The sequence below is a fragment of the Nesoenas mayeri genome (assembly GCF_963082525.1).
Source record: "Nesoenas mayeri genome assembly, chromosome: 2".
In the NCBI taxonomy this organism is placed as follows: Eukaryota; Metazoa; Chordata; class Aves; order Columbiformes; family Columbidae; genus Nesoenas; species Nesoenas mayeri.
Window position 1 is genome coordinate 88446034 of NC_137543.1, and position 24080 is coordinate 88470113.

At 39.7% G+C, this 24080-nt stretch overlaps 1 protein-coding gene across 1 annotated transcript in view; it reads left to right on the forward strand.

The window, feature by feature from the left end:
- Positions 1-656: 656 nt before the first annotated feature.
- MYLK4 (myosin light chain kinase family member 4) overlaps positions 657-24080 on the forward strand; it is a gene marked incomplete at both ends in the record, with an annotated part of 28611 nt that continues 5187 nt past the window's right edge. Inside the window, 11 exons of the mRNA XM_080364164.1 lie at positions 657-1316; positions 11977-12043; positions 12536-12995; positions 13814-13833; positions 16396-16501; positions 17332-17425; positions 18494-18603; positions 19743-19884; positions 22263-22333; positions 23061-23189; positions 23721-23873. Of these exons, the coding sequence (XP_080220290.1) occupies positions 657-1316; positions 11977-12043; positions 12536-12995; positions 13814-13833; positions 16396-16501; positions 17332-17425; positions 18494-18603; positions 19743-19884; positions 22263-22333; positions 23061-23189; positions 23721-23873 (2012 nt within the window). The remainder of the gene's footprint in view (positions 1317-11976; positions 12044-12535; positions 12996-13813; positions 13834-16395; positions 16502-17331; positions 17426-18493; positions 18604-19742; positions 19885-22262; positions 22334-23060; positions 23190-23720; positions 23874-24080) is intronic.

Sequence of the window (24080 nt, forward strand, 5' to 3'; positions counted from 1 at the left end):
AGGGTAGAGAAAGGGGCTCTGATTATTTCAAATATCTGCATTCTACTGTCTCCTTCTTTTACTTTCTTTGATGTATTTTTTAACAACTTCCTGTTGGCATAACAAACTTTTCAAGAAATAGAGGTTTTAATCTGAAAACCTTACCTTAAGACATAGTAATTTCAAGCAGCCACATTTAAGCTGCCTGTAAGGAACCTTATTCTCTTCAGAGCAGGGATAACGTTACATACTAGGCTTTTGAAAAGCAACAACTCCACTGCCAAAGTGTCTCTACCCTTAGAGACTTCTCACATATCACGTAGCCTTTTTGCTGTCAAATTCCATTGGAGTGCAAATAGTTCAGTCCCTGTTAGGGTTGGTGTCACTGAACCGAGTACATTAAGGATGCGCATCTCTATATTAATTTCATTTGGAAACGGATATATATATATATATGAAAAAAGAATGAGTCAAGGGTGTTTTTATTCTTAAATAATTTGGGTGTCTCTTTCCTCTGTTTTAGTCAAATATATGAGAGTAGTTTGTAAATTAGTTGAGCTGGAGTTGCCAAACTTGGCTGTATATCTGAGCAGTCTGGATGGGAAGATTTTGCAACTGATATTGTCCTCAAGCAGCTGATCATCAGAGCATTTCCTTCCCCTACCCAAACCAGCAAAATGACCACATCCAGCAGGCAGAGCTCTTCTACGTCTATGGTCAGCAACTTGGCCAAAATATTTGATCCAAATGCTTTGCAAAACCAAGGGCCTGATAATGGAATGGAACCCCCCAAAACTCTTCATGTTGCAAGAAGTGATGTCAGCACATCTGAAAATTCTAAAATCATGGATACGAAGTTTGCCTCCCTTGAACAGAAAATAGATAAGCTGTTGACTCTGCAAGACAATGTCCTTAAGAAGCTTAACAGCGTTTCCCAAGAAATCTGTTGCATTGAAAAAGACATTGAGATTGTAAAGGCAGAAACATCTGAACCTGGATCAAGGCTGGAAAGAAACAAAAATATGAAAAGTAATGAAATGAAGAGGCTTTGCCTTAAAATGGAAAAATCTCTTTTTGATATAAACAGGAATGCACAGCAACAGGTTAAACGACTAGATGGATTGGAACAAAATGTTTCTGGACTACAGAAGCTTGTAAGGCCTCTGGTTGAGAGAGTTAAAACTTTAGTAATTCATAACTCAGTTGTAAAACACCATGTTAAAAAACGTAAACTTTGCAAGGCAGCTGATAATACAAAAGAAGTTGGACCTCGTTTTAGGATGCAGATATTCTCGGAGAGAACAGCTGAAGACCTTCTCAAGAAGAAAAGTGAAAAGGTGAGCCCAGGTTTGTGTTTCATCTTGTCAGGATTCATTGCAAGCTGTGGATATGTTCTGCTATATGCTTAGCTTTTTCATTTTGATAACATGTAAGAGAGAGCAACCAATATGCTCTAAAAATGAAAAGTATTAGAACAGACCAAGCAAGTTTCAGTGGAAAATATATAGAAAACCTACAGAGTGGTAAATACCTTCAATTTTTTTCTAATTATTTCTTTGCAGTTGTAAGACATAACTAGAGGTTGCTGACAGAGGTGACAAAGATTGACATAGACTTCAGGAGGCTTGTGTCCTGGCCACACATTTTACAGTGATCTTCTCTGGATTTATAATTACCTGTGTGAATCAAGTTGCAGCAGTCATGTTATATACAGTGGGGTTTAGATCTTAGTGAACCTGGTAAAAATCCTTCTTGGGTCAGTGCATGTACATATGTCCTTTATTTCAAAGAACAACTTAAGTGTGCTGTTCTGATCTGGTATTTCTGCTGACATTGGTGGGGAGGGGGGGACTTCTAAACTGGGATCTGAGGTAGGGTTACTGTAACCAGAGCTCTGGCTTGTGTAAACTTCCTTGGGGAAAAAAATGCCTGTGTGACTATAACGGGAGTTTTGTCATGCTCTTTACAGGTCAGATTAAAAGACCACAAAAATCTCTTGAAGGGCTCAATTGATTATAATAGGCTCTTGTAAAGCAGTTAAACTATTCTTTGTTTGGTAATGAAGCGCAATAGCATTGGAAAATTAAGGAATTTCTTCTGACAAAGTGTGTTGATATTTAATTAACCTACAGTGAACCAAAAGGTTGCCTTTCATATTATTTTCTATCTTTTTTTTTTTTTTCTCTCCAAAATAAGTCACATACAGGCTTTGCTTTTTGATGCATTTAGTGAGTAATTCTTGAGGCTGTTTTTCTGAAGATTTTAAGCAGGAAAAACATCGTGTGAAGGTATTATTGGAAGTTGCATCCCTTGATAAAAGAAGCACCCAGTATTATTCAGACTGGTCTTGTTAGCAAACGAGGTGCCTTTTCAGCATGGTTACCCTTAGGTGGTCACACTTCTCAGGTAGACATAAAACGTTTGAGTCATTGTAGAAAACTGTCAAGACAGTGGTCAGTGCTGAGTAGCAGCAGAGGAGCACCTTGTAAAGCTCAGTCCATCATTAACTGAAGGGAAAAGCTGCTGCCCTGCCAAAGGAGATTGACAATAAAAGTGATTTTTACAGGCCCTTCTTGAACATCAGGTTGGACTGGTTTCAATGAAATAGTTTCAACAGAAGAGAGGTTTTCTTCTCTTGTACCATTACTTCAATGAGAAAAGATCGCTTCTTTTGAGCATCTGAGTTTAGGGCTTCTTTTACATTTCAAAACATCAATGAAAATATCTGTTGTAAAAGCCACATTGTAGTGAGACCCACAGGTCATCTCTGTAATGCTGCAATTGCTGTGGTTTGTGGTAGAGCTCTACCAGTCTTGGTTAAATTACATATTCATCTAAACTATTTATAAATAAAAACTGAATTAGGCCTGAGTGAAGTGGCAGCTCCTGGAGCCCTGAGAAGGTGCAAGGCTTTCTGCACTAGAAATGCTTTGCTAGTGAGTTTGTGGGAGACGGTGGGTGCAGTAGAAGGGGCAGGTCAGAGGAGGAGGTCGTAGTCCTGCAGCCCAGAGAGGAATGAGGATGGCAGAGACACAGGTGCCCAGAGGCGAGTTCAGAGCTACGAAGGGCCTGGAAGTGGAGGGTAGGGGACTTGAACATGATGGAAACAGAAGCAACCTACTGACAAAGACCCAAAGAGGAGGGGGGTGAACGGAGTCTCTGTCTTTTTGCAACAGCAGCTCCATTTGTGATCTCCTCACTGATTCATTTTTGTCAGGGAAACCCTCGGCAATGTTGGGTGGACTCGGTAGGAGCTTGTCTAGCATGAGGTCTTAGGAAAGGCAGCATGAGCATGTCTGGAATCATGCTGGTGATATTATTACATTGCTAATATTTTGTTTGTTTTATGAGATGATAGCCAACATATGTTAGCTTGTCACTACTTTCCTCTGTGCATTTGATTTATTAGTAAAGAACCTTCATAAAATTATCACGCTATCCCATGAACAACAGCTGGCTTTAGTAAACACTTAGTTATCTTGGCTTTAAGTAAAAACAGACTTGAATTCAGTCCTGCATTAAGAATAATAGAACATGGTATGATATCCTTCAGCAGAGACTGCTGAATTTGGATGTCAGTTTAGTAGGAGCCAGTATTTATCAGCAACCAGGGCTGTCTTATCTTGCATGAGGGTATAGGAAGAGCATCTCAGCAAGTTAGTGAAGACAGGTCCATGAGACACTGTGAAGCTGGTTGCATGTACCTCTGCCTGCCGCATATTCAAACTGGATTGACAAGCGAACTTTTAAATTGTGACAAAAGCAAAAAGAAAAACAAATGAATAGACAAATAGGGCATCTCACCCTTACATTTATACCCTAAATCTACTACTGATACCTGGTGGCATAGCAATGAACAAACCTACCTGATTATGCAGAAATTGGTCCTTGCTTCTGTCAACCAAATCCTTACCAGTGTCTCTAGTCCCCACCTATATGCCAATTTTAAACAATGCTGATCCTGCAGAAGTGCTGGCCATGAGGCAGTAAGACCAAAATCTGTTTAATCCTAGATGGACTCTCTATGGCAACACTGAGCAACCTGCAGTCACTTCAGACATACACAGTCCTCTTGTTTCCTTACAGCTGTGAGCAAAGTGATCCATTCACTACAGATAATTTGGTAGGACAGTACCTGCTTTTGTGCGTTGCTGGAGATGGTGAGATATTTTGGGTGACGGGTCTATTTGTCATCCACCCTGCCCCACCTACAAACAGATGCCATCTCTTAGTTCTAATAGCTGAGTTGTCTGACAAATACTCGGCTGTCCCCAGCCTGGTTCTGCAAAATATTCCAATCATTTTTAATTACTAGTAGATGGTGCAATAGGTGGCCATGGATACATCTGGATAAGGCAGTGGGTTATGTTTACATACTGTTTAATCACCTGCCTTCCCATCCTTCCTTCTTTAGAGAGGTGCTGCTCTTTGCTTTATTAATTATAGGATTGTTTTTAAATTTTTCCTAACTAGCTCATTTTACTGAACCAGATTAAGTAGAGAGCAGTGGAAGAGGCAGAACTACAGGGAAGGAAGAGGGGGAATGGGAGAGAGGCAAAGAGGGGATGATAAGCACCTGGGGTGTGTAATCTCTCTTCTGGATTCGGCAGCAGCTGGAACCGTTTCCAGATTGCAGGCTCCACAGGGACTTTTTGCGCTCTGCAAAATATAGGGATCACTCTCTTCCGAAGCAAAATTTCTGCTTTCCTGCCTTTTACTACCATCCTGAAATACCTCCACTGCCTCGTACAGGAGGTTAGTTTATTTCTGTTTTGAGTTGGAGTTATAATATTGCGTAGCCTGCAGACACTTCATGCTTTGTCAGTACTGCCAAATGTCTCCAAGCCATTTTCCACTGAGTGCAGCGTGACTCTGTCACCACATGGCTAGGAGGAGTAGCATGTATTACTTGTCATTTTAAATTATTTTCTCACTACTAGCACCCAGGGAAATCAGAAGTTCTACAGTACGAGTCTTTAAAAGTCTTGAGGTTTTCCTCAAATTCACCTTTTTAAGTACTTCGTGATAATCCTGTTGCAAAATGAATCTGTAACTCCATTTTCAGTCCTATTCCTTCCACTTATAAAGAAAGGGAGTAAAATAATGTCTCACTTATTTCCTCCAAATTAAACAGTTTAGAGATTCTATACTATTAACCTGTGAACACACACTTGGAGAGTCAGAAAGTCCCTTTTGTTGGCATCGTAAAGTGGTGTTGAACTTTATTGCCATTGCCTGCAGGTTGCTGTAACTTCAGTCTCCTGCCATTTCTACAGGCTTTGCCATAGGACTAATAACTAGTAGCAGATTGAGGCTGTTTCCCACACTAAAAACACCCCAGCAGTGAGAACTGTGTTTTCTATTTGAACTCTGTGACCCTCCCATGCAGGTATCACACTGCAATTGCAACTCACTGGCTGACTTAGTAGGAGTCTGCAATGAAACTGCTGTTTGCCACGTGTGTTTTAAGATCCACTCAGCCTCAGTCTATAAGCATTCTTCTGATTCCTTCATTTGCCTACAAATACTAATGGGTCCCTCATGCATTGTTTAAATTCTCTCCAGACTGGATGTGTTCTGTGAATTTTTCATATTCCGGACGAATAAGCAGGAATTGTTTAATTTTCTTTCTTTTTCATCTGTCTGGAAGAGTTTCTGCCATCCTCACTGGTTTTGAGGGTAGAGGCCTTCTGCAGAATCTCAGCAGATGGATTGTCTACCGCCTGGGCAATGCAGCCAGTCAGGACCTTCAGCTGCTGTTATACTTAGGAATGCCTCTCTTGTCCTCAGGACTGATGCCTTTACCTACAGATGTTCTTGGTAATTTTATTCTAGTTTTTGAGTGAGCTGTAACATATTAGAGTTACAAGTCTCTTCCTGGCTGGTATGTTTTCTCCAGACAAGATATTTTCGTCTTGTTTTGCCCCACTTTTCTCCCTTACTGATGGCCACAGGAGGTTTTTCATGCCCTTCCAATTCAGAATGCTTTTTAATTTTGCTTTCATTTAGCCTCTGAAGTTGCTGTCTGCTGCACAATGTTTCCTTGATAAGATCCTACCCTGGGCACTGTTGTTGTGATTTTGTTCTCTCTAGAACTCTGACGAACATGTGGAATCCAACTAGGCACAGCTGATTTCTAAATACCTGCATACCAGCTTGGATGGTTTATGAGCATGGCATTAATGCCTGTGTGTTACAGTGACCATTATAGAAATCCATTACAATCCCTTTGCAAAACTAGAGCGATCTCATTATGAAGAGAGAATTAGCAAGTGCAGGAGAACGAGACAAGGCAGGTCAACAGAGAACAGTCCTATAAAAGCAGAATTTTTCTTGGAGAGATGAGACAGCGATAAGAGGGATTTGCTCAGGCAAGAGGTCTTCACCCACTCCAGTCATCTAAAATCAACCTTTTGTCATCAGATATCCTAGCCATTTAGTCAGTTTTCAAGTGAGGACTCTTCCAAGCCCCTGCCAGGAGTCAGATGCATATGTCAGTATGCATATGCTGTGCTTGAATGCCGCCTCTGGAGGTGTGCCATGGCAGCTAAATGTGGTTATCTGCCACACTGTCTTTTGGTGACTAGGCTAACAGTCACTCTGGAATGCAATTAATTTGGTGCCATTCTGGCAGCACCCTGGGTTTTGCACACATGTACACCAGTGAGGAGGAGCGGTGATGGGTGGCTGGGCAGCAGACCCAGCAGAGCCTGTGATGAGTCCCACCAAATTCCATTCACAGAGTGCTGCCTGCATGGTGAGGTGCTATAGGAGAAGGTCTGTCTATAAACGGGAAATAAAGGGATCCCGGGTCCTTCTCATCCACCCAAAACCTGATTTTGTTAAATGAAGTGTGTTATTAGGAAACCTGCATTTCTGGAATCCAATTCAAAGTGAGTCATCAAAGCTGTAGGGGATGATTTCTGGAGTTTGTAACCCTTTGAAAATCTCCCAACAGCGTGATTTTCCAAAAGCAGCTTAGGAAGGGCAGTTCAAGAAGTCTGAAGATATTTGCCATCCGTATCATTCTCTGCTTAGCTCGAATAAGTTAGTATAGCTGAGGAATACTATCTTAACAATGAGGATACTTAACTGTAATTGTAACAAAGAATTGCCTGAGTAGTTTGACAGATCCGTGGTTTATGCCCAGTTAAAAGGATCTGCCACTAGTTGGGTTTTCAAGTGGGATTTTTTTCCGTCTTTCTCACACTGTGACAATAGTGTAGCCCACTTCAGAGGATGAGCCATTTAATGGTAATAGGGAAAATATGGAGAATAGCACCAAGAAACTTTTGGGTATATGACACAGGTGCATATGAGGCACACGTCCACCTGTGAAACACATGGGACCCTGTCAGTCATCACATGTGTGAGGGCATTGAGCACTATAGAGAAGAGGTCGATGTGAGGCTGTCTAATATGTTGGTGAGACAAGCACCCAGAGTCTCCAGTGGTTGTGCTTGCCTGATGTTGCCCCTGATCTGTTCAGGTGAAAAACCTAAGAGTGGTAGTAACGGGTTGATTAGATTTCTCAGATGCAGTGAAAAGACGTGTCAAAGCCAGGTAGCGCTGAATGCTCTGGTCTTAGGAGATGGATTGGTAGCCTCAGATTGGTTGGTCATTCTTACGGGCCACCATGTATTCCAAAGAAGTTAAAATCATAGCAATCAATTGGAATTAAGAAATCTGCCTGCACAGCTCTTCTTATGCCTGATGCTGACTCTATTAAATGACAGTGACTAGACCTCAAGGAAAAAGTATAGATGTTTAACAGCAACCTGCTATTGTTAGTGCAATATGGTGTGCCTTCACTGTGGCAGATGTTGCGCTCAAGGCCATGGGCTCTGTTAGGAGCCTGGTTCCATGAAAACCTCTTCTACTCTTCACCATAAGCCTCCCTGTCTTGAGAAGAATGGCCTGGCAGGAGGAAGCATCCATTTGAAACTGAGGAGCCACTGCTTCTCCAGTGCAGCAGATGGGAAGTCAGCAAATTGGAGTGGGGAATAGACAAGGCTTTGGCTTCAGTGATCTTCAGCTTCTCACATAGGATGGTGTGATTCCAAGGAATTTTTCAGTGTTTAGTGTGTGTCTTCATGCACAGGTTGTTACCTCATAACCAATGTATTTTCAAAGGGAGAAGATCACATAGAGGTTCTCTTGTATTTCCTAGTGAGGGAATCACAATTTTCTTGCCTCAGAGGTTATTTTTGTGTGGAATTAAAAGATATTTGTGACTCGAGTTTGGTTTATACAGAAGAATGATTTCTTGATCTAGTTCAAGGAGCTCTGTAAAGATAACTGAAGAGTTAAAATCTTTGCCTGAAGGTGCCAGGAGTTTGTGTAGTGTAGCAAAAAAAATAATGACATGGAAGCAGGCCTACTGCCTGCCAGTAAAAGCAGAATTCCCACATGTATATTTTGCATAATTTGTAAGTTTGTATCAGAAATACGTATGCTGAATATTTTACATTGCTGTGCGGGAAAAGGGGTGTGTATTGAAGAGCAACACAAAATGGAAGGAGGGGATGGATTCCAGCTTTGTGGAATGGCACAGGAGGCATCATCACACATGCTGTTGCCCCAAGGTCTCTGTTGTATGTGACACGTTCTCCCCTGTACCAATGTGGAAGTACTGGGAACATCCATGGTCCCATGCTGAGGTGTCAAAGCCTATGGCTGATTTCCAGCTGTTAGTGAAACGAATTCATTGCAAAGCTCAAGTAAAGTAACCATGTTGATAAATGGATGGTGATTTTGTACAAAACCAGAATGTCTTGCCATAATAAAGCTCTATAAACTATCTTAAGAACATAAGAAAGAGCCACCAAGTAAGAAATGTGGTTTAGACATATGTAAAGTTTAGTGTGTTGGTATCAGCTGACTAAAGTTGAGAATTATGTATTGATATCAAGTAAAATGTTCTGGGGTGATAAAGGAACTCTAACTAAAAGTTTGGGTCTGCTTCATGAGGCTATTCATTACAAAAATTTCTGCAGTAGGAAAAAAAATCAAAGAGTTTTATTACATGAACAAAAAAAAAGTGAACGTTAGCTAGGAAAACATTCCAAGGTTAGGAGTGCTACAGTATAAAGAAGGAATTTAACTAAGTACAGCTCACTAAAAAGGAGTCAGATGTCTATAAAAACCATTAATTTCTCACTTTATTTGAAATTTCTGTTAAAATATTTTATATTTATACATATAATTGCTTATTGCTTAATTTCTGCAGGTTTCATAATGTACTTTTTAAAGAAAATTTGAAAAATTTCTGAAAGGTTTGTTGTTGTTTTGTTTTGTTTTCTTTTTTTTTTTCCATTGGTACTGAAATTTCAGCCTCTGGAGTATCTTGCATTGTTTTGTTATCATCACATGGGCTTTTAGTCTGTCTCTATTGCTTAGGATCTAGCAATGCTCTGGATGAAAGAATATGTTTAAGTCTGGAAAATGTATTTTTGAAGACACAATACCAACTTCTGTTGGTATAGACATCTTTTTGCTTTGGTATATTTTGCAGAGTCACAATACAGCATTTAATATTTAACCTTTTGTGGAATTAAAATGAAAACTTCATTGAAAGCTTTGGGATTTTGTGAGTAGAGAAAATCCATGTAGTACGATTAACCTCATTGTTCATATTCAAGTCATTAAAGAAAGGGGAAAAAAATAAGGTGGAGGCCTCATTTCCACTAAGAAATATCAATTCCTATGATTTCAGAAATTACAGGCTGGAAAAAGTCACATGTCACCGAAGTTCAGGAAGAATAATAAGTACCTAATAAAGTCCTATAAAGATTAAGTTAAAAAGACCCTTAAGAAAGCACTGCTGACAGATTGGAGAGGAGTGTTGTGAAGAGTTGTCCACAGCTTTTGGATGAGCTTTTTGGAAGAGCATGATGGCTTCGGGTGCTCATGACCTGTGGGTTCTGGGAGTGGGTTGGACATCATGGGGCGCATATCCCTGACAAACTACAGGGAGGCCTTTGTGCCTCCCGCAGTGTGCAGCTGGCTGGGAGGGAAGTGTTGACTTCTTTTGGCTCCAGAATTTGACAAGTTGAAATCACGTGTTGCCACAAATAGCAAAACATGGGAAAAACTGAGATGCTCATGTGTAGACTACTCCTATGTCCACAGAAAGTCCAATATCTAGTCCTTATATTTGTTTTTCTTATTCTAGTGCACTACTTACTCTGTATTTATTTCAAATAGCTGCATTTATTGATTCTGAAATTTACCAGTAAATGCTTCATTTGTATTCTTTTATTGCCTCATTTAAATTAGTATGAGCTCCTCATCGGCTGTTCAAATGTAAGAGATCAGAAATGACTCTTGAATAAACACTGTAGTAATTTATGTAACACCCTAGCAGTTTCAGATATACGGCATCATCCAATGTTCCACTAGATGGATTTTCAAAAGCTGGCTTCTGTATTTCACACCTGCATACTACAGCAATATTTAGTAGGAAGTGCTGTGTGCCTGCAATTAATTCTGAATACAGAAGTGAAACCTGGCCCTGTGCATCAAAGAGCTTGGAGAATATTTCTCTGGTTATTTGCTCAGCTGACTATGTTTGATCAGAGCTGATGTCCTCAGCGGTACAGTGAGGCTGACATACTTACAGGAATCCAGTTGCATTACTAATTGTGGTCACATTGCAAAATGAATAACTCTGAGGCTTTTCACTACTTCTTTTAGTGCTTTTCACCATTAAAAAAAACCAGAGTGAGTGTTGGTTAATTCTCTGTGATCCACCTGGAATAATTTATTTTTTAAGTTTCATGTGAACAAGGATCCAATTTATATTTGAAGGGTATTTACCTAGCTGTATTTAGACCTTTTTAATTTTATAGTTTGCAACTTCCTGGGAGCAACTGTATCCCAAATAGTTGTCAGTCTCAGCTTCAATTTTGCACCTCTTTTCCATATTGACTGATTAAATTAAAATAATTTTTTAAAAAGTACTAAAAATGCAGAAGGTTTACCAAAGCAAATGTTTGGTAATGGGACTGAGTCAAGCCTAGAGTACAATATGAATAAGCAGTGGGACTGCTTGCATGATTAAGACACTCAAAATTAAGTGCCTAGCCCTGTATATTTTGCTGAAATATGTATTATGCTGCTTCAGCTGGTAGCTCAAAGACCGAAAGTAGTCCCTCTGGAAAATATTTGGATATATCCACATTTTTCACACCCTGTGGATCTATTGCTAAAATGGTAGTTCCAGTTTCACAGTACTGTGAGAGTAAGAGGGCAGGAGGAGCACCAAGCAACAGCAAACACCTTGGTTTTCTGTGGTCACTGCCCTACTACAGTTCTAGGAGCGACTGATGAAAACACACACTGAGCAAATGGCATAAGAATATGTGTAAATAGCCATAAAGGCAACATATTACTGCAGTTTTTATGAGGAGCTGGCCTTCAATAAAGCACCTCTAGATGTCACTGTAACATTGTAAAATGCAGGTAAGAGAACGATACAAAGATGGTTTATATACTCCGATTCCTGGTAACAGTTTCAGTCAGCCTGTAATAAATTATTGGATCATTAAAAATGCTGTTGCCAGATGTTGATTAATAGCAAAAAACTCTTTGAAATCTGTCAGTAAGACTGTTACTGAACATTTTACTAGAATATTAAATATTCCTAGCTTTGGTGTAACTAACCTGTTTTTTAGCAGCCAAAGCTGGTGCAAGGTAACAGCTCATTTCTCTATGTTTTTTTAATTTTAGTCCCTGAGGCTCAATCCTGGTCTTTTCTGGGCTGTGTTTATGCCAACATTGATGTTGATTACGACTGAGAGCATTTCTCTTACTTTACACTGATAGCAATCTGATCAGCTAGGTAGTGATTAAAATAAGGACCATCATTTATAGGAAGAGCATGAGTTAGAACACAGAGTACTTGGATTCAACAAAAAAACCCTAGGCTGTAATTTCATGAGGAACAATACAACATGAACACTGTATACACTGACTAATACGTTGCCTTCTACACAGGTCATAAAAGAAAAATCACATTTGAATGAGACGGGAACAAAAGAGAAGAAGCCACCAGATTCAACAGGTTAGATTTTTATTTTTCTTCTGATCAGTTTCTAGTTCCTCAGGGTACAACTGCACAGAAATAGCCATTACTCTCCTGAGCAGCTCCAGGGAATTTGGTTGGTTTACATGTGTGCTCATCAGCATGAGAGAGAATTGTCCAAGCAACATTAACCTTCTTTTCCATGCTTGTGTACATGGTGGCAAACTGCTCAAAAAAGTGATTTGCATGAGGAGTTTATTAACCTTGACTTGGCTGACAATAATTTTGAGTGAGAAAAATGTTTTCCAGTGCTGTGTCTGAAAAGAAGAGTTTGTGACCCATGATATCCCTGTTATAAAGAAGAAGTCTGGTCTTGCTTAGGAGACATTTACACTGACCTTGAAAGTGGGAGAGCAAAGCAAGTACCTAGTTCAAAATGCAACAGAAATTATGCTAAGCCTGTAACTTTAACACTGTTACTGACTATCAAAGAATTACTGATGGATTCCTTGGTAATCTGTTTACTTACAGAGAGTACCACCCAGAAGAACCAGTCGGGCTCTCAGGAAGAAGAAGTTGATAAGCTCAACAAGGAAAATGCCAAGAGGGAAAACTCTGTTCTGCTTCAAATGGATCCTGCTAAATTTCATACTGAAGGGCCAGAGGAGAAAGGAGAAAGTTTGGCTTTTGAAAGCTATTGCAGGAGAAGCTCTGTTCAGAAATCCTTCGCTACAGAAAAGCAGCAAGAAGAAGATGCTGTTGATGATGCTTGTCAAAGGATAACTGGGCAGGAGGGAGAGAGTGGGTCCCCAGCAGACAGGGAGAGGAAGGAGGAACATCAGGTGTCTGGAGATGAAAGGCAAGAGGAGAGGGAGAATGAAGGGGAAAGAATTGCTGATGAGAGTGAAAAAGAAGGTGAGGAAGAGCCAGCTCCTTCCCAAAATGAAGATGAGGCAGGACAAAGCTGTGATCAAGAGGCACCAGAGGGAAGGTAAGATCTGAAGCTCAGGCTGCACATTCTTAAAACACTTTAGAAAAATGTGCTGTTTCAGTTTAAAGTGGCTGGTTAATAAAATATCTGTGAAAATCCAGCCCAATACAAACATGTAAACTGAGTTTATCTCTCCAATCTAAGCTCTAAGATGAAATGATACCCTTAAAAAAGGCAAACGATCAGCCAGGCATGGTACTAGCAGTTGTTTGCTTGAGAAATAGGTTAGGAACAGGGGAATTAGGTTAGCCTATTCTTCATCTCTGAGGAGAATTCTCCCATTGTTACGTTTATATACTGCAGCATCATGTAGCCTATGAGTGAAGTAAGGTTAGATTAGGCCATGTACCAGCTGGGAATAAATTTACTGCAAAATGTAGTAACTTAAGTGATAACACAAAATTGTGAAACTTTGCCTAGGCAATTAAAGCAATACATTTGTTGACTGTAATTCTTTCTTTGCTGCATTGGCATATAGCCTTTCAGGGATAAACCAATTTAAGCTCTTGGGAACCTATATGAACAGAGTGAAATCCCAGTGTTCTCCCATTGCTTTAATGGTGAGACTGATAGCCAAATGTTAAATTTAGAACTCAGGCAAGGATTTCAGTAATGGAGAAACATTTTGCTGTCATGATTAACTTAAGGGTATTTTTTATTTCTCAAAGTGAATATTAAAGCAATTCATCTGACACCACAAAGCGTAATAACCTAATGTTCTTTGAATGCAATATATGTGTAGGCATTTTTCACCTATGCTTCTAAATTTACTCTGCTTTAAGTGTACTTTGCTCTAATGCCATATTTTGTCCTTGCAGGTGTAAAGGCTGCGGAAAAGGTACAGGAAATTATAGTTCAGTCACTGAGCAGACCTGCCAATTTGAGCGTAGTGGTAGCAGTAAGAACCAAGTGAATGATGAAGACCCAATCAAAGATGACAACAAAAGGAGCAGTCTAAATGCAGAAAGTGCTGATGGCACATGTGAAACTGAAAAAAAGCTCTAGTTCTGTTCGATGCCATCTTAGAGGGTTCTGTTATGGCAGAAATTAGTCGCAACTGATTTGTTCTGCCACAACTACTCCACTAATATCCTCTTTCCCTAGAACTCCTAAGAAAGGAGTGGTGTGAGAAATTATATCATGAGTGGCAAAATTGTTTGACCTGTCTAAGTGCTGAGAATGTGTGTTAATGCAGAATCTGCAATATTCTGGATGTAGCCTGCAAAACCAGCTTGCTCATATTTGTACCATTGTAATCTGAAGTGGGGACAACTGCAGCCTATAAAAACAAAACCAAAATATTTTTGTGTGGAAGCCTGACTGATGCTGTTGAACAGTCAGATGAACGATGCTCAAGCACCGAACTGTGAAGAAGTGCTCACTGGGGTGAAACAGAGATTTCTAATATTAGACCTCCAGCTTGAGAATTTCAGTGCCTTTTCCTGTATATGAAGCGATGGCACATGAGAGGATGGCCTGAAGGATTTGGAGATATATGTGTGTGCATGTGCATGGATAAGACTCAGAATGAATTTCTTTGCTTTGTGAATTGGGGGAGAGTGGGAAAGGAAAACATTAAACGTTTGTGCTAGGTTCTTGTAGCAGGAAATAGGAGATAGTATACTAAGACTTTAAACTCCATAAGCTGTTCTGAGCTCTGGCAGATTGTTAGGGATGATATTAAGGTTGGAACATCTTTGATCTGTAATGGGAGGCCATCACTGAACAGGGAGAAATCCCCTGTGGTGTGCAGGAAAAGGAAAATTGAGGCTATGTTACTGGGAAAATCTTGAAGGCTGAAACTTAGGCATAGTTTTAAAGAGGCAGTCTGCCCTCTTTAAAAGAAAACTTCCTTGCCTGAAGTCTGGTAACATTTGCAAGCTGAGCTTTCAGAAAGACATTTTCTTCTGTTACTTACATGCTGAGGCCCTTGGAGTTTGTAGAGTCAAATTCTGCCTTTAGGGTAGAGATTTTCTTGGCATTTTGTGGGTCTCAATAACATGCCCATACTTAAGGACATGCAATACAAACTCTGGAGAATTCCAAGTAGGTGGCAAACTTCCAGAAGCCCCAGCTTTTCACAATTCCTTGACTATGAACTAACTTCCTGACCATGTAAGTTATTAACACTGGAAAAAAAAAAATCTAGGTACACAGCTGGTGTCCTGGAGAAATGGACATTTGCTACGAATAAGGACAATCTACTGCTACATTAATGACCAAAGTATTCCTGCCAGCTACATGCTGTCATGGGGTTTTTTTTGTTTGTGTTTTTAATAATTTTCACTGGAGTAATGAATGGTTTTAAAACTGCTCAACAAATCCCCCCCAAAAAGGGAGCTGGCATTCCAAACCAGAGAGCTCATGTTGAAACGCTGAGGCTCTAGCCCTCCCAACCAGTTGAAGAAGTATTTGTCACCTTGGTCAGCCAAAGGTCACTCTCAGGAATATCAATCAAATGAAAACCAATGTGGGTAAGAAATTGAAGTTGCAACACTCTGCAAAAAAAATGCAAAGAGAAATAAGGCATGCAGGGCTGGTCTCCAGCAGGGATTTTGACATCAGGACGGCAGGATGCTCCAGCATGTGGAGGTCTGGACAATCATACCAGAGACCTGCGTTTGTGCTGAAACTCCATAGCTGCTGCATTGTGATGTTGGAAACCCATCCCTTCTCTGTGCCCCTCTTTACCTTTTATCTGCCGTCTTTTTTTAAGGACAGAAATTCTTCAGAGCAGCATGTGACAGTTACCATGTGTCCTACCACACCGAGTCCTGAGCCATACTGGAAATCCCAGGTGCTGCCTGCCAGGGTGAAATACCCTCATATGCACAAGCTCTAAATGTGATCTTTAAAGGTGATGACCACACTGTGGAGAATGACAAGTTGTGTCAGTTGGTCGAGAAGGGAATTCTTCATTATGAACAGCAAAAGCTGGGAAATAACCTCTTTTAGCTGGGCCTAGAGGAGTACTAAATCTCTCTTCCTACTGCACTGGAGAGTTACAGTATATACTTACCTGTTAACAGTCCCTGAGGAAAAAACAAACACCAAAACAGAGAAAAAGCTGAATTCCTGCCAGACAGGTTGCTGAGGCCCCTTGTGGGCATGAAGTTTAGTATAGTGGTCTTCACTTTGCCTCTTGATACTGTTGTGCTGAATTCAAAAAGGAATCCTTGTCTTGGTAGTATAGGTCCCCAACAACACCATGTGTCCTGAGCCAGAGCTCCTAGAATTAACACCCTGCTTAAATGACAGAGAAAGACCTATCTATGAAACTTGCCGCAGGTGTACTCAGTTCTTAAATGAGCTTATATGGGGAAAAGAGGGATTAAAATACAACATAGACAAGCACTATATGTGACCACTTATATGCTATCTGTTTGTTTTGTCTTTGTAGATGATAGTCCTACTCCACCAGCACCATTTGATCACCGGATTGTCTCAGCCAGAAGGGTGGGGATCAACAGTTATTATAATGTCAACAAGAATGAAATCTTGGGAGGGTAAGTCAGGCGAACGAAATCAACATGGAAAGAAAGACACAAATTTACAGCCAAGCACCCCAGAAGGTGAATGGAAGCAACATGCCTCACTAGAGCCGAAGTCATGAAAGTCTAAGCTCTAACAGTTCTTTAGAGAGGGATGAAAACAGGAGGCTGTACTTTGTGAGAGAATTTTGGCTTAAGGTTTGGCACCAGCAGACTTGGCTTGTGTTTGATATTGTTCTAGGTCAGCCAGCTGCCCTCAGGCTTTATGACAGGGCTCCTAGGATGCTGTAATACTTTACCTCACATCGCAGCCAGCAGGACGTAGATACAAGTTGTAACCTTCTTTCTCTTGGTGGCTCCCATCCCTGAGAACACATGCTAATCTGACTGGCCATGTAATTACTTGATCTCTCATACTGACATTGTATAGGAGAGAGTGATTTTGTCACTTTTTATGGGAGCATGGTCTTGAGTAAGACTTTGTTTCATCATGAAATCACAACCCTCTCTTGGAGGAGAATGGTGAGATGGAGAGGGGCAGATTGTGCACACAAGTGAGTTATTATCCCTACAATGTGTTGACTTCCCTGGGATTAGTCATCGCATGTTATGAGGTGAGTATAGTGAATCATACAAGTGAGATAATATCAGCTAGAACAGTGTATGCTTTTGGTGTTACTAAATGAGTAGTAGCAAGTCTAATGTACACAACAAAATAGCAGCGATAGAGCAACTGAAATGGAACCAAATAGAGACAGGATAATTTCTGTTGTTTATAATCTAGTTTTCATGTAGGGCTGACACCATACCACTGGATGATTTCTTTTTTCTCATTCTTTACCTAGAGGGCGATTTGGTCAAGTGCACAAATGTGAAGAGAAAGCAACAGGTCTCAAGCTAGCGGCCAAAATTATAAAAGCCAAAGGTCCTAAACAGAAGGTTGGTAGACTGTAATACTAGTCTTTTGTTACCCAATACATCCCACAGTGTTGTTCAGCTATGCAAATGACCATGGTCAAGTGGCTCAAAAGCCATAACACTCATAGGACCTGCTGGATTACCATTGGCTCTAGTTCTGTTTCCCTTCTGCTCCAGAACATCTACTAACTTATGAAAGTCCTATTTTGGGGTTTTATCTTTCTTTTTTCCCTTTTTCTTTTAATCTTAATTTTTCTGACTTTCTTTTCAGCTCTTCGTGTTTCTTTGGCTTTGCTTTTTTCACTTTCTGCTATTAATTCTGTTAGTGTTTTGTTTAATGGTAAAAACATTTTCCAGGCCTGTGACATAGCATATTCCTCCTCAGCACACTGTAGCCTTTGCTGCAATGCCTTGATGTGACTGTGAGGAATGCCAGTAAAAGGCATGATCTGTGCTTCTGAAATCAGCACAAATACAGATAAGAAGAATTAGTCTGGCCTGTTTTGCAAACCTCACAGCCATCTGGGGCTTGCTTTCACAGGAAAGATGTGCATAGTGTCCTTTGTGTGTTGGTAGTGTCACCAATGGCATTCAGGTGTGGGATTCATCTCAACTAACTGGGGTTGCTAAGGTATAGCTGTGGTGAAGCTGTTCCCCAAGAATCCCCATATAGTCAATGGAGATAGGTTGACACCACCAGAGAATGATTCAGCCCATCCTAAACTGCATGTCTAAAATAGTTGTGTAATAGAGGTCTTTATATACCTACAGGTATACAAGTCCTATTCTGCTTCTGTCTTTTCTTTACATTCTTGTGAACCCGTCACTTGTCCATGTGGGCTCTCCCCTGCCTTCTCCATCTAAATAGCTTATTACTGAAGCATTACCTCACCTGAGCTTTGAATTCAGTCTAGTAGCTCCTATAACCTTGACATCTAGCACTGCAGGAACAATCAGAGTAAACTCTGGGTTTGGTTGCCATGAGTGAAAACATGAAGATAACAGAGATGTCTGGTTCAAACTATGTCCTGTTTCATGTAGCTATCTTGGAGAAAAGGCTTCTGAAACAATACCCAACACTCTTTACAGGATGAAGTAAAGAATGAAATCAGTGTCATGAACCAGCTGAATCATGTGAACCTCATCCAGTTATATGATGCCTTTGAATCAAAAAATGACATTGTCCTAGTCATGGAATAGTAAGTGTGTTCTTTTCTTTCCCTTTTTTGTCTTTACCACTTTCACTAGAATTTTCCATTTCCTTCTTATTTTGTCCTGAAATTTGAAATAGAGCTTCTTACAGGTGGAAAGAACATATGAAATATGTTCTCAGGAATGCAAAAAAAAAAAAAAAAAAGGAATTTGAAAGTTTTTCCATGCAGCTATTATGCATCTTTTCCAGTGATGTGTCGCATTCCTGGTGCTGTAAAGCCACTGCTCTATATGAAAACAGAGCTATGTTATATATCTTCTCTTTTTTTCCATATTTTAATTTGTGTCAAATAAGAAACAGACCTCTCAGAGTATCTCCACTTCTGTGAGGCAAGCAAGAAGACATCTTACACTGAAGAGGAGCCAGTTGTAGGTGTTGTGCCTAATCCTTATACTGGGTGCCTGAATGGACAAACCTGGTTTTTGTTTTTGTTTTTTGTGCTGGGTCATAAGGCTAATTAGGCATAAAATAGGTTCCTTAAATTCAAGTTAAGGAGATGTTGTCTTAAGGAAGCCAAAAATGGCATAACTGAAACACTGAAAGGCATAATAGAAGGCTCAAAGTTACATGAGTTTGTCTATTCTGGACATTCTCAGACAGTCCTCTGAATTTGGTCTACATGATTAGCATATCACAAAAAGCAAATGTCTGTGTAGCTATGAAGGGGTAAGCTGGAGGCATTCAAAAATGTGAAAAGAAATTAAGAGTAATTTTTGTTGACTTTAGACAGTTTAAAACTGAAATTTTGGATCACACCCTTCTGAGGGAGGAGACTGCAGATTTAAATGCAGATCCTCCAACATATTGTCTTGGTTTTCCATGTGACTTTAATTTCACTGGTACAAATTGATGACTCAACACAGCATAAGGTTCAGATTTCAAGATTTTGTACTTATCAGTGGGTGGGAGACTGGACTCTCAGACCTTGAAGAAGTTCAGGCCAGTATGCATCAGAACTCAGTACCTGGAAAGTTCAGATCAGGGTACAATGTCGTATTGTAGACCCATCCTACTGAACTTGACTGTGAATGATTAAAATAGTCAGCAGGATAGGTTCTGTGTTACTCTAACTGCATGGGATTGAATTTGGACTTCGTCACCACTTTATTGTCTTTCTCTCATCAGTGTGGAAGGAGGAGAGTTATTTGACCGGATTATTGATGAAAACTACAATTTGACAGAGATGGATACCATTGCATTCATAAAACAAATCTGCGAGGGAATTCAGTACATGCACCAAATGTACATTCTTCATTTGGATCTCAAGGTAGAGAATCGAGATGTATGTTTTTTGTAATGACAGCTGTTGAAATTCTTGTTCTTAATGGTAGACCATACAGCTTAGCAGATTCCCATGGCAGAAACAACGAGCCTTAGTCTGCTTTCCTCAGACCAATACATATTTACTTTAACCACAGAGAGATCAGTTGAATTACTAAAGGAATAAATAAATTAAATGAAAATTGTGTTCATATACCATCAAGCTTCACAGTGCTTGATTTTACAGAAAGCCAGCACCTGATCACAAATACCTTGCTATTCTCAGTTTTGATATTTGGATCTCAGGATATTGTGCAAATATTATTTAGTTCAACTGCACAAGATCTCTATTTTACACATCAGCCATGGGGTAGCAATTATCCCCATCTTTTACCATGGAGGAACCAATGCATTAGTGAGTGGAACTAAATTCAATGGTCATTCAAGATCAGTGGAAGCGCTACACATCTTTCTGAGGACAACCTTGCACTGTTGTGGTCATGAAAAAACATCAATAGATAGCCACCTTAAGGGAAAAACACATTAAAAGGTCCTTGCTAAAATGGAAGAAACAAAAATAGTCAGTGGATGTTGTAACAAATATGGCACATTTATGTTGGTCTAGGCAATAGTTTCTAGTGCAGCTGAAAGCCCAGAGAAGGGTGGCAGATTCTCTGCCACGTACTTGCTTAGTTATCTGGACTATTCGACTATATACACAAAAAATTGCCTCACTTCTTTTTAGAAACAAATCCATCAACTGCACATTCTTACTGTGTTTGACTGCTAATGTTTAGCTGTCAACCCTTAGAAAACATTTGTTGTAAAGCTATTTTTCATTAGACCGTAGATTTGAGGTGGCTCTTTCTCCCTTAACTCAAGTTTTTTATCAAATGATAGACGTGTTTCTTACTTCTGCTTCATGCAGGAATAAAACAGGATGTCTTTAGTTTTATGACTGGCTATACAGTTTCCTAGTGATCCCTGAGATTTGCAACAAAGCAAAACGAAACAAAAAGTGCACAAGACAGTTTTCTCTTTGGTGAGATTTTTATTATGGCCGCTATTTTTGGCTTGTAATAACTGAGTTAATATTGTACATCTTTAATGTTGTTAGAATATAGATTATTGCAGTGGTTAAGCAAATGAGCAAATGCCTGGTGGGACCTGCTTCAGTTGCGAATCAATGACCAGGCTCACTTTTTCTTTATAAACATTCAGTTACCTAGAAACCTGTCAAGAAGAAGCTTGCATGGTTCTTTGGGACACATTAATTATTTCTTGGAGGTGGCACAGTTTTAATATGAGGTCAAACTGCTGACAAAAAGACACATATACAATCCAAGAAATTCTTCCTAGAGACCTCTTTTCATGTACTTGCCAGCTATGGATTCTCCCTTCTGTTTTGCTTGTTCATGGATTGCTGTCAGGAACAGATGAGTTTGGGGAAGAAAGCTTGAAACTGAAAGAAAATAATCCTGACCATAATCATCCTAGATCTCAGAAACTATGGACATATGGTGTTTAAAAGCCCTATGGTGTTTGAAAGTCCTGCATGTAAAATGAATTAGTAATGCTGACAAAGGTTAACTAATGTTTTAAGTGTTGAAGGCTGTTTTGTTTCAAAGGGGAATCAATGAGCAACAGGACAGAGCAGCTATAAAACTGTTGGCAGTGAATATAAGACGCTATTTTAAGTATTTATGTTTCAAAGACAATTGGCCGAATTCTGTTCTCTCTCCCTTCTGTATGAATATGGAGTAGTTCTAGGAAGTCAGTGGATTCATGCCAGGGAAGTGAAGAACAGCATTTGACCTTGTGGAAATCTAAAGGGATTTAACCTGTGAATCCTACCTTTCGCTAAAATATCTGAGAAAAGCATAAAGTTGATGTGAGTGGCTTAATGTATGGGTGTTCAATCAAACAGTTACTGCCAGAACATTTGTGAACTCCTAACTTAAAGCTGTAAAATAAACTTCAAAGTCCAACTTTTTTTCTTCTTCCCCTTCCCTCCTCTCCTTTTTTTTTTTTTTTTTTTTTTTTTTAATTAGTGTCAGCTTATTAAGGTATGTAAAATAACAAAGCCATCATCCTGAAACCCCATTTGGAAGTCTGCATTCTTTGCCCCCTTCCCCTAATGAGTTCTTTATCTGAACTGCTGTTCTATGTCAAACTGAAAAGCCAAGAAGAAAAAGTAGTTGCAAGGCACAGAGCATGTGCCTCCAACTGCTGTGTGATGCTATAGCAGGGGCGGTACCCATGCAGAGAAATCTGAACAAGGAGGAAAGCAAAAGGTGCTTAGTGTTTTTTCTCCCTACAGTTTGATAAAAGCCCTGGTTTTTGTCCTCGCTTCTCATTGAAGTGTTTCTTGGTTTCTCTTGGCAGCCTGAGAATATCCTATGCGTGAACCGAGCAGCAAATCAAATAAAAATCATTGATTTTGGACTAGCAAGAAGGTAGGTGCATGTGTTCCTGCTAATCGTAAATTAATTAGGAAACAATGACAAGAAAGTATCATGTCTCTACAATGACATATGAGATACAAAATAGTCTCCTACTGTTCTTTGGACAAATTTAATGTGGCTCTTTTACCCAGGGATATCTTTTATTAAGGAATGCTTGGACCTGAGTAGAAAAATATTTATTCTGAAGCCTTTTTTCCAGTAAAAGGTCAAAACGGGGCCGATTCTGAATCAACACGCACAGAAGTAGATTGGAACAGCTAAAATGGACAAAACCAGTGGTGCATCTTATCTGGTCTCTCGTCTCCTATGTCAGGAGATTCTTCAAAAGAATGTAAGAGACCATCAAAGACTGTTACAATATATCTTATGCTATATCACTTTCTAGTTTAATTAGATACCATAATCTCAGTGGAGGATTTACTGGTTAAAAATTCTGTAGCTATGGTATGGAGAAGCCCCAAAAGGATGATAACAGCTGCTCTGAGGGGTCCTTGAAATATGTCTTTCTTTGCATAGCAGTTGGGTTTTGCCCTGAAACATGTAAACTTTTTTTATTCTCTATATGGGATACTTATTTTTACATTGACTTCTGTCTGTCCTTGTTTTCCTACTGAATTTCCTGTATGCTTCTGAAATCCCTCTAAGTGCTAAACAATTTATGATTCAACTTCAGTTAGAGCTATACTTGATATTGGCTGTTAATGTTTCCATTTCCTAGATATAAACCCAGGGAAAAACTTCGAGTTAACTTTGGGACTCCAGAATTTCTTGCTCCTGAAGTTGTGAATTATGAGTTTGTCTCCTTTCCTACAGACATGTGGAGCGTAGGAGTCATTGCTTACATGCTGTAAGTATGATTCAGTCTCTGCTTTGTAAGGTATTTCTAGGTTGAACTGTGTCAGTCATCCACACTTGTTGTTATACTGGAAGGCTGACAAAATCTATATGCAAAATAGAAAATGTAGGCTTCTTTCCAAATTCTGTATTCAGTAATCTCTCCCCTTTTCCAGATACCATGAACTTTTCTGTTTTGTTTCATTGCACATTTCTCAGGAGTGTTTGAGCATCACACTTTCAGAATAAGGTAGACTGCTTGGTATAATAAGTTCCCAGTCAGTATGTGCAAGAGTGGTCAGAGGTCTAGTGACTATGACCTACCATGAAAGACAGTAATGCTTGGTTTGTTAAAGAAGTGTGATTATTTAAACACGTAAACAGGAGAGAGAATGGGAATGGTCTTGGAGACTTTCTTAGACAGTAACATGGGCAAGGATGCAAGATGGGCAGGAGTGACAGAACAGTCATAGGTGGCACATAGGAGATCATGTATAGGACGGGAAAAAGACAGGAGGACTTAACATATTTCTTTTTACTTTAGCCTCAGTGGATTGTCTCCTTTTTTGGGTGATGATGACAATGAGACCCTCAACAATATCCTGTCCTGTAGCTGGGATTTTGAAGATGAGGAATTTCGAGATGTTTCTGATCAGGCCAAAGATTTCATCTCAAAGCTTCTCATCAAGGAAAAATGGTATATAATCCTTCTATCTTTGAAATGTCTATTCCAAGCCATCATGTCACAGCTGGATTACTTGTGCTGTTCCACTGCAGAACTACCATGGCTTATCCAAGTTTTTCATGTCCACATGGAATATTATAATGCCAATTCATTTATGTTATTCTTTGTGTTCATAAAATGCTCTGAAGTTACCTGAATGCATTTCTGCTGTGAAGCAAA